Here is a 10,620-nt window from a genome sequence, read left to right as displayed (position 1 = left end):
ATTTTGTGCTTAAAATCTCAAATTTTGTGCTCAAAACCTCCAATTTTGGGCTTAAACCCTCAAATTTTGGGGTCACCCCCCCTATTTTGGGTCCAAATCCCCTATTTTCAGTGTCAACCCCCCCATTTTGGCCTCAAATCTCCAATTTGGGGCTTAAAACCTCAAATTTTGGGTTTCAAATCTCCAATTTTGGGCTTTAAACCCCAATTTTGAGTTTCAAATCTCCAATTTTGGGTTTAAAACCCCAATTTGGGGCTCAAAATCCCCAATTTGGGGTTTAAACCCCCTATTTGGGGGCTTAAAACCCCCGATTTTAGCTTCAAACCCCCATTTTGGACTGAAAATCCCTTATTTTAGCCTTAAAATCTCCAATTTCGTGCTGAAAATCTCCAATTTTGTGCTTAAAATTTCAAATTTCGTGCTTAAAATTTCAAATTTTGTGCTCAAAACCTCCAATTTTAGGCTTAAACCCTCAAATTTTGGGTCCAACCTCTGATTTTGGGTTCAAATCCTCTATTTTTAGGGTCCCCCCCCCTTTTTAGGGCTCAACCCCCCCCTCCTCCTCCCCCAGGGGCCCCTCCCACCTCGGACCTTGCCCCCCCCTCCCCCCCCCTCAAGCCACGTAGGGACCCAAGTCCAAGGTTTTGGGGGGGGGGGGGGGGACATTGGGGTGTCCCCTGGGGGGGGGGGAGGGGACAGAGGGGGGGTCAAAGGTCACCTGAGGCCCCTCCCCCTCCGGAAAGTATTTGAGGGCCCCTCCCCCCCCATAGGGTGAGAGAGAGAGGGAGCCAGAGGTGAGGGGGGGACAGGGGGACAGGGGGAGGGGTTGGGGACATCAGGGACCCTGGGGACATCAGGGCTGGGGTTGGGGGTCTTGGGGACCTTGGGGACATCGGGGTTGGGGTCGAAGACCTCGGGGACCTTGGGGACATCGGGGTTGGGGGTCTTGGGGACCTTGGGGACATCGGGGTTGGGGGTCTTGGGGACATTGGGGTTGGGGGTCTTGGTGACCTTGGAGCTGGGGATCTTGGGGACATCAGGGTTGGGGTCAAAGACCTCGGGGACCTTGGAGCTGGGGGTCTTGGGACCTTGGGGACCTTGGGGTTGGGGGTCTTGGGGACCTTGGGGACATCAGGGTTGGGGTCAAAGACCTCAGGGACCTTGGGGACCTTGGAGCTGGGGGTCTTGGGGACCTTGGGGACATCAGGGTTGGGGTCAAAGACCTCGGGGACCTTGGGGACATTGGGACATTGGGCTGGGGGTCTTGGGGACCTTGGGGACCTCAGGGTTAGGGTTGAAGACCTTGGGGACCTTGGAGCTGGGGGTCTTGGGGACCTCAGGGTTGGGGGTCTTGGGGACCTTGGGGACCTTGGAGCTGGGGGTCTTGGGGACCTTGGGGACCTTGGGGTTGGGGTTGAAGACCTTGGGGACCTTGGAGCTGGGGGTCTTGGGGACCTTGGGGACCTTGGGGACCTTGGAGCTGGGGGTCTTGGGGGTCCTGGGGACCTTGGGGACATCGGGGCTGGGGTTGGGGACCTTGGGGATCTCGGGGTCCCCTCCTGACGTCCCCAAGGTGCCCCCAGGGGCCACCATGAAGCTCTGGGTGACGCTGGTGGCAGCGACGCTGCTGGCAGGTGAGTCCCAGTCCCTCCCAGTCCCTCCCAGTCCCTCCCAGTCCCCTCCCAGTCCCCTCCCAGTCCCCTCCCAGTCCCTCCCAGTCCCCTCCCAGTCCCTCCCAGTCCCTCCCAGTCCCCTCCCAGTCCCCTCCCAGTCCCTCCCAGTCCCCCCCAGTCCCCTCCCAGTTCATCCCAGTCCCTCCCAGTCCCCTCCCAGTCCCTCCCAGTCCCTCCCAGTCCCCTCCCAGTTCATCCCAGTCCCTCCCAGTCCCTCCCAGTCCCTCCCAGTCCCTCCCAGTCCCCTCCCAGTCCCTCCCAGTCCCTCCCAGTCCCCTCCCAGTTCATCCCAGTCCCTCCCAGTCCCCTCCCAGTCCCTCCCAGTCCCTCCCAGTCCCTCCCAGTCCCCTCCCAGTCCCCTCCCAGTCCCTCCCAGTCCCCTCCCAGTCCCTCCCAGTCCCTCCCAGTCCCCTCCCAGTCCCTCCCAGTCCCCTCCCAGTCCCTCCCAGTCCCTCCCAGTCCCTCCCAGTCCCCTCCCAGTTCATCCCAGTCCCTCCCAGTCCCCTCCCAGTCCCTCCCAGTCCCCTCCCAGTCCCTCCCAGTCCCTCCCAGTCCCTCCCAGTCCCCTCCCAGTCCCCTCCCAGTCCCTCCCAGTCCCCTCCCAGTCCCTCCCAGTCCCTCCCAGTCCCTCCCAGTCCCCTCCCAGTCCCTCCCAGTCCCCTCCCAGTCCCTCCCAGTCCCCTCCCAGTCCCCTCCCAGTCCCTCCCAGTCCCTCCCAGTCCCTCCCAGTCCCCTCCCAGTCCCTCCCAGTCCCCTCCCACTCCCCTCCCAGTCCCTCCCAGTCCCTCCCAGTCCCTCCCAGTCCCTCCCAGTCCCCTCCCACTCCCCTCCCAGTCCCTCCCACTCCCCTCCCAGTCCCCCATCCCAGTCCCTCCCAGTCCCTCCCAGTCCCTCCCACTCCCCTCCCACTCCCCTCCCAGTCCCTCCCAGTCCCCTCCCAGTCCCTCCCAGTCCCTCCCAGTCCCTCCCAGTCCCTCCCAGTCCCTCCCAGTCCCCTCCCAGTCCCTCCCAGTCCCTCCCAGTCCCTCCCAGTCCCCTCCCAGTCCCTCCCAGTCCCTCCCAGTCCCCTCCCAGTCCCTCCCAGTCCCCTCCCAGTCCCTCCCAGTGCCCTCCCAGTCCCTCCCAGTGCCCTCCCAGTCCCTCCCAGTGCCCTCCCAGTTCATCCCAGTCCCTCCCAGTCCCTCCCAGTCCCTCCCAGTCCCCTCCCAGTGCCCTCCCAGTCCCTCCCAGTGCCCTCCCAGTCCCTCCCAGTCCCTCCCAGTCCCCTCCCAGTCCCTCCCAGTCCCTCCCAGTGCCCTCCCAGTCCCTCCCAGTCCCCTCCCAGTCCCTCCCAGTCCCTCCCAGTCCCCTCCCAGTCCCTCCCAGTGCCCTCCCAGTTCATCCCAGTCCCTCCCAGTCCCTCCCAGTCCCTCCCAGTTCATCCCAGTTCATCCCAGTCCCTCCCAGTCCCTCCCAGTCCCTCCCAGTCCCCTCCCAGTCCCTCCCAGTCCCTCCCAGTGCCCTCCCAGTTCATCCCAGTCCCTCCCAGTCCCCTCCCAGTCCCTCCCAGTGCCCTCCCAGTCCCCTCCCAGTCCCTCCCAGTCCCCTCCCAGTCCCTCCCAGTCCCTCCCAGTGCCCTCCCAGTTCATCCCAGTTCATCCCAGTCCCTCCCAGTCCCTCCCAGTCCCCTCCCAGTCCCCTCCCAGTCCCTCCCAGTCCCTCCCAGTCCCCTCCCAGTCCCTCCCAGTGCCCTCCCAGTTCATCCCAGTCCCTCCCAGTCCCTCCCAGTCCCTCCCAGTGCCCTCCCAGTTCATCCCAGTGCCTCCCAGTCCCCTCCCAGTCCCTCCCAGTCCCTCCCAGTCCCCTCCCAGTCCCCTCCCAGTCCCTCCCAGTCCCTCCCAGTCCCCTCCCAGTCCCTCCAGTCCCTCCCAGTCCCCTCCCAGTGCTCTCCCAGTCCCTCCCAGTGCCCTCCCAGTCCCTCCCAGTCCCTCCCAGTCCCTCCCAGTCCCCTCCCAGTCCCTCCCAGTCCCTCCCAGTCCCTCCCAGTCCCTCCCAGTGCCCTCCCAGTTCATCCCAGTTCATCCCAGTCCCTCCCAGTCCCTCCCAGTCCCTCCCAGTCCCTCCCAGTCCCTCCCAGTCCCCTCCCAGTGCCCTCCCAGTTCATCCCAGTTCATCCCAGTCCCTCCCAGTCCCTCCCAGTCCCTCCCAGTCCCCTCCCAGTGCCTCCCAGTCCCTCCCAGTGCCCTCCCAGTTCATCCCAGTCCCTCCCAGTCCCCTCCCAGTCCCCTCCCAGTCCCTCCCAGTCCCTCCCAGTCCCCTCCCAGTGCCCTCCCAGTCCCCTCCCAGTCCCTCCCAGTCCCTCCCAGTCCCTCCCAGTCCCCTCCCAGTCCCCTCCCAGTCCCCTCCCAGTCCCCTCCCAGTGCCCTCCCAGTTCATCCCAGTCCCTCCCAGTCCCCTCCCAGTCCCCTCCCAATCCCCTCCCAGTCCCCTCCCAGTCCCTCCCAGTCCCTCCCAGTCCCTCCCAGTCCCTCCCAGTCCCTCCCAGTGCCCCTCCCAGTCCCCTCCCAGTCCCCCTCCCAGTCCCTCCCAGTCCCTCCCAGTCCCTCCCAGTCCCCTCCCAGTCCCTCCCAGTCCCCTCCCAGTCCCCTCCCAGTCCCTCCCAGTCCCTCCCAGTCCTCCCAGTCCCCTCCCAGTCCCTCCCAGTCCCTCCCAGTCCCCTCCCAGTCCCTCCCAGTCCCCTCCCAGTCCCTCCCAGTCCCCTCCCAGTCCCTCCCAGTGCCCTCCCAGTCCCTCCCAGTGCCCTCCCAGTCCCTCCCAGTGCCCTCCCAGTTCATCCCAGTCCCTCCCAGTCCCTCCCAGTCCCTCCCAGTCCCCTCCCAGTGCCCTCCCAGTCCCTCCCAGTGCCCTCCCAGTCCCTCCCAGTCCCTCCCAGTCCCCTCCCAGTCCCTCCCAGTCCCTCCCAGTGCCCTCCCAGTCCCTCCCAGTCCCCTCCCAGTCCCTCCCAGTCCCTCCCAGTCCCCTCCCAGTCCCTCCCAGTGCCCTCCCAGTTCATCCCAGTTCATCCCAGTCCCTCCCAGTCCCTCCCAGTCCCTCCCAGTTCATCCCAGTTCATCCCAGTCCCTCCCAGTCCCTCCCAGTCCCTCCCAGTCCCCTCCCAGTCCCTCCCAGTCCCTCCCAGTGCCCTCCCAGTTCATCCCAGTCCCTCCCAGTCCCCTCCCAGTCCCTCCCAGTGCCCTCCCAGTCCCCTCCCAGTCCCTCCCAGTCCCCTCCCAGTCCCTCCCAGTCCCTCCCAGTGCCCTCCCAGTTCATCCCAGTTCATCCCAGTCCCTCCCAGTCCCTCCCAGTCCCCTCCCAGTCCCCTCCCAGTCCCTCCCAGTCCCTCCCAGTCCCCTCCCAGTCCCTCCCAGTGCCCTCCCAGTTCATCCCAGTCCCTCCCAGTCCCTCCCAGTCCCTCCCAGTGCCCTCCCAGTTCATCCCAGTGCCTCCCAGTCCCCTCCCAGTCCCTCCCAGTCCCTCCCAGTCCCCTCCCAGTCCCCTCCCAGTCCCTCCCAGTCCCTCCCAGTCCCCTCCCAGTCCCTCCCAGTCCCTCCCAGTCCCCTCCCAGTGCTCTCCCAGTCCCTCCCAGTGCCCTCCCAGTCCCTCCCAGTCCCCCCCAGTCCCTCCCAGTCCCCTCCCAGTGCCCTCCCAGTCCCTCCCAGTGCCCTCCCAGTCCCCTCCCAGTCCCTCCCAGTCCCCTCCCAGTCCCTCCCAGTCCCTCCCAGTCCCTCCCAGTCCCTCCCAGTGCCCTCCCAGTTCATCCCAGTTCATCCCAGTCCCTCCCAGTCCCTCCCAGTCCCTCCCAGTCCCTCCCAGTCCCCTCCCAGTCCCTCCCAGTGCCCTCCCAGTCCCCTCCCAGTCCCTCCCAGTCCCCTCCCAGTCCCTCCCAGTCCCTCCCAGTGCCCTCCCAGTTCATCCCAGTTCATCCCAGTCCCTCCCAGTCCCTCCCAGTCCCCTCCCAGTCCCCTCCCAGTCCCTCCCAGTCCCTCCCAGTCCCCTCCCAGTCCCTCCCAGTGCCCTCCCAGTTCATCCCAGTCCCTCCCAGTCCCTCCCAGTCCCTCCCAGTGCCCTCCCAGTTCATCCCAGTGCCTCCCAGTCCCCTCCCAGTCCCTCCCAGTCCCTCCCAGTCCCCTCCCAGTCCCCTCCCAGTCCCTCCCAGTCCCTCCCAGTCCCCTCCCAGTCCCTCCCAGTCCCTCCCAGTCCCCTCCCAGTGCTCTCCCAGTCCCTCCCAGTGCCCTCCCAGTCCCTCCCAGTCCCCCCCAGTCCCCTCCCAGTCCCCTCCCAGTGCCCTCCCAGTCCCTCCCAGTGCCCTCCCAGTCCCCTCCCAGTCCCTCCCAGTCCCCTCCCAGTCCCTCCCAGTCCCTCCCAGTCCCTCCCAGTCCCTCCCAGTGCCCTCCCAGTTCATCCCAGTTCATCCCAGTCCCTCCCAGTCCCTCCCAGTCCCTCCCAGTCCCTCCCAGTCCCTCCCAGTCCCCTCCCAGTGCCCTCCCAGTTCATCCCAGTTCATCCCAGTCCCTCCCAGTCCCTCCCAGTCCCTCCCAGTCCCCTCCCAGTGCCTCCCAGTCCCTCCCAGTGCCCTCCCAGTTCATCCCAGTCCCTCCCAGTCCCCTCCCAGTCCCCTCCCAGTCCCTCCCAGTCCCTCCCAGTCCCCTCCCAGTGCCCTCCCAGTCCCCTCCCAGTCCCTCCCAGTCCCTCCCAGTCCCTCCCAGTCCCCTCCCAGTCCCCTCCCAGTCCCCTCCCAGTCCCCTCCCAGTGCCCTCCCAGTTCATCCCAGTCCCTCCCAGTCCCCTCCCAGTCCCCTCCCAATCCCCTCCCAGTCCCCTCCCAGTCCCCTCCCAGTCCCTCCCAGTCCCTCCCAGTCCCCTCCCAGTCCCCTCCCAGTCCCCTCCCAGTCCCCTCCCAGTGCCCTCCCAGTTCATCCCAGTCCCTCCCAGTCCCCTCCCAGTCCCCTCCCAATCCCCTCCCAGTCCCCTCCCAATCCCCTCCCAGTCCCTCCCAGTCCCTCCCAGTCCCCTCCCAGTCCCCTCCCAGTCCCCTCCCAGTCCCTCCCAGTCCCTCCCAGTCCCTCCCAGTCCCTCCCAGTCCCTCCCAGTCCCTCCCAGTCCCCCCCAGTGCCCTCCCAGTCCCCTCCCAGTCCCTCCCAGTCCCTCCCAGTCCCTCCCAGTCCCCTCCCAGTCCCTCCCAGTCCCCTCCCAGTCCCTCCCAGTCCCCTCCCAGTCCCTCCCAGTCCCTCCCAGTCCCCTCCCAGTGCCTCCAAGTTGCCCCCAAACTGGGGAGGAGGGAGTGGGGACCCCAAAACAGTCTGGCGGGGGGGATCACTGGGAGGCACTGGGATTTACTGGGAGCACTGGGAGGTACTGGGATTTACTGGGAGAACTGGAAGGGACTGGGACATATTGGGAGGACTGGGAGGCACTGGGAGGGACTGGGAGGACTGGGAGGGACTGGGACTTATTGGGAGCACTGGGAGTGACTGGGATGAACTGGGAGGGGACTGGGATGAACTGGGATGAACTGGGAGGGGACTGGGAGGGACTGGGAGGGGACTGGGAGGGGACTGGGAGGGACTGGGAGGGGACTGGGAGGGACTGGGAGGGACTGGGAGGGACTGGGAGGGGACTGGGAGGGGACTGGGAGGGGACTGGGAGGGGACTGGGAGGGACTGGGAGGGACTGGGAGGGGACTGGGATGAACTGGGAGGCACTGGGAGGCACTGGGAGGCCTGACCCCCCCCTCCCCCCAGGCTGTGGGGCTGAGCCCCCCCCGACCCCCCAAGTGGAGCCGCCCCCCCCCGCCCCCCATAAGGGGATTTGGGGGGTCCTGGAGGGGGGGAGGGGCCTGAACGAGACCCTCGGGAGCATCAGGTGAGGGGGGGGACCCCGAAAATGAGGGGGGGACCCCAAAAAATAAGGGGGGGACCCTGAAAATAAGGGGGGACCCCAAAAAATAAGGGGGGACCCCGAAAATAGGAGGGACCCCAAAAATGAGGGAGGGGCTAAAAATGAGGGGGGTGACCCCAAAAATTGAGGGGGGGACCCTGAAAATAGGGGGGGACCCCAAAAAATAAGGGGGGACCCCGAAAATAAGGGGGGGACCTCGAAAATAGGGGGGACCCCAAAAATGAGGGGGGCTAAAAATGAGAGGGGTGACCCCAAAAATTGAGGGGGGGACCCTGAAAATAGGGGGGACCCCAAAAATGAGGAAAGGGAGGGGATAGGGGGGTTAAGGGGGGGGACCCCAAAAATTGAGGGGGGAAGACCCTGAAATGGGGGGGACCCCAAAAATGAGGGGAGGGCTAAAAATGAGGGGGGTGACCCCAAACATTGAGGGGGGACCCCAAAAATAAGGGGGGACCCCAAAAATAAGGAGGGGGACCCCAAAAATGAGGAAAGGGGGGGAATAGAGGGGTTAAAGGAGGGGGGACCCCAAAAATTGAGGGGGGGAGACCCCAAAAATAGGGGAGGGGACCCCAAAAATGAGGAAAGGGGGGGAATAGGGGGGTTAAAGGAGGGGGGGGGACCCCAAAAATGAGGGGGGGGGCTAAAAATGAGGGGGGGACCCCAAAAATTGAGGGGGGGAGGCCCTGAAAATAGGGAGGGGACCCCAAAAATGGGGGGGGGGGAATGGGAGGACCCCAAAAATGGGGGGTAGGGGCTAAAAATGAGGGGGGGGGACCCCAAAAATTGGGGGGGGGGGTAGAAGAGGGGGGGTTCTCTGAGGTCACTATGGACCCATAGGGGTCTCCTGGACCCATAGGGACCCATAGGGACCTATAGGGATCATAGGGGGTTGGTGGCCACCAGGAGAACCTCAAGGACCCATAGGGACCCATAGGGACCCATAGGGGTTGGTGGCCACCAGGAGAACCTGAAGGACCCATAGGGACCCATAGGGGGTTGGTGGCCACCAGGAGAACCTGAAGGACCCATAGGGACCCATAGGGGGTTGGTGGCCACCAGGAGAACCTCAAGGACCCACAGGGACCCATAGGACCCATAGGGGTTTGGTGGCCACCAGGAGAACCTCAAGGACCCATAGGGACCCATAGGAACCCATAGGGGGTTGGTGGCCACCAGGAGAACCTCAAGGACTCATAGAGACCCATAGGACCCATAGGGACTCATAAAGACCCATAGGGACCCATAGGGACCCATAGGGACCCATAGGGGCCTGGTGGCCACCAGGAGAACCTCATGGACCCATAGGACCCATAGGGGTTTGGTGGCCACCAGGAGAACCTCAAGGACCCATAGGGACCCATAGGACCCATAGGGACTCATAGAGACCCATAGGACCCATAGGGACCCATAGGACCCATAGGGGGTTGGTGGCCACCAGGAGAACCTCAAGGACTCATAGAGACACATAGGACCCATAGGGACTCATAAAGACCCATAGGGACCCATAGGACCCATAGAGGGTTGGTGGCCACCAAGAGAACCTCAAGGACCCATAGGGACCCATAGGGGGTTGGTGGCCACCAGGAGAACCTCATGGACCCATAGGGACCCATAGGGGGTTGGTGGCCACTAGGAGAACCTCAAGGACCCATAGGGACCCATAGGACCCATAGGGGGTTGGTGGCCACTAGGAGAACCTCATGGACCCATAGGGACCCATAGGATCCATAGGGCCCATAGGGGGCTGGTGGCCACCAGGAGAACCTCAAGGACTCATAGAGACCCATAGGACCCATAGGGACCCATAGGACCCATAGGGGGTTGGTGGCCACCAGGAGAACTTCGTGGACCCATAGGGACCCATAGGGGGTTGGTGGCCACTAGGAGAACCTCATAGACCCATAGGGACCCATAGGGACCCATAGGGGGCTGGTGGCCACCAAGAGAACCTTGAGGACCCATAGGACCCATAGGGACCCATAGGGGGTTGGTGGCCACCAGGAGAACCTCATGGACCCATAGGGACCCATAGAACCTTGTGGACCTATAGGACCCACAGGGGGTTGGTGGCCACCAGGAGAACCTCAAGGACCCATAGGGACCCATAGGGACCCATAGGACCCATAGGGGGCTGGTGGCCACCAGGAGAACCTCAAGGGCCCATAGGGGTTTGGTGGCCACCAGGAGAACCTCCTGGCCCCACAGGGGCCTGGTGGCCACCAGGAGGTCCCTCTGTCCCCGTAGGGCCCTGGTAGCCCCCAACCCACCCCACCCCGTGGTGACTTGGTGGCCCTGGTTGTCCCCCCCCGCTCAGGCTGTGGGTGAGGACCCTGGGGACGCGTCTGCGCCTTCTGGGCTCGGCTCTTCGTGACGAGGTGGCCGACGTGGGCCACCGGGCCCTGGACTACGGGGCGGACGCCAAGGCCACCGTGGAGCTGGGCTGGGCCGAGCTGCGCCACCGCGGCGCCTCCTACGGCCGCAAGCTCCGCAAGCGGCTCCACCGCGACGGCGAGGAGCTCCGCAGGCGCTGGCAGCACCTGGGGCGCCTCTGGGAGGGAGCCCACGACCTGGAGGACACCCCAAGGCCGGAGGGACCTCAGCAGGAGGCGGGGGACGTCAACGAGGCTTGAGGAACGTCAAGAAGCTCAAAAAAAACCGTTAGAAGAAGCTCGATGATGCCTTGAGGAACCTCAATGAGGCTTGAGGAACCTCAATGAGGCTTGAGGAATGTCAATGATCCCTTGAGGAACCTCAATGATCCCTTGAGGAACCTCAAAAACCTCAATAAAGCTTTGAAGGGACCTCAATAATCCTTGAAGAACCTCAATAAACCTCTAGGAGAACCTCAAGGATCCTTGAGGAACCTCAATAGCCCTTGAGGAACCTCAAAAACCTCAATAAACCTTTAGAAGAACCTCAATAAACCTTTAGGAGAACCTCAAGGATCCTTGAGGAACCTCAATGAGCCTTGAGGAACCTCAATAATCTCTTGAGGAACCTCAATAAACCTCTAGGAGAACCTCAAGGATCCT

General features: G+C 64.3%; 1 protein-coding gene across 1 annotated transcript; it reads left to right on the top strand.

Annotated features, from left to right (window-relative positions):
- Positions 1 to 1,492: 1,492 nt before the first annotated feature.
- On the top strand, positions 1,493 to 10,398 carry LOC138734935 (apolipoprotein E-like). The gene is made up of 3 exons (XM_069882758.1): positions 1,493 to 1,634; positions 7,432 to 7,552; positions 9,903 to 10,398. The coding sequence occupies exons 1-3, from the start codon at positions 1,592 to 1,594 to the stop codon at positions 10,216 to 10,218; spliced, it is 480 nt and encodes a 159-aa protein (XP_069738859.1). The 5' UTR covers positions 1,493 to 1,591; the 3' UTR covers positions 10,219 to 10,398.
- Positions 10,399 to 10,620: the final 222 nt, after the last annotated feature.

The sequence above is a fragment of the Phaenicophaeus curvirostris genome, unplaced genomic scaffold (genome assembly GCF_032191515.1).
Source record: "Phaenicophaeus curvirostris isolate KB17595 unplaced genomic scaffold, BPBGC_Pcur_1.0 scaffold_320, whole genome shotgun sequence".
In the NCBI taxonomy this organism is placed as follows: Eukaryota; Metazoa; Chordata; class Aves; order Cuculiformes; family Cuculidae; genus Phaenicophaeus; species Phaenicophaeus curvirostris.
This window is presented reverse-complemented; position numbering and strand designations above follow the sequence as displayed.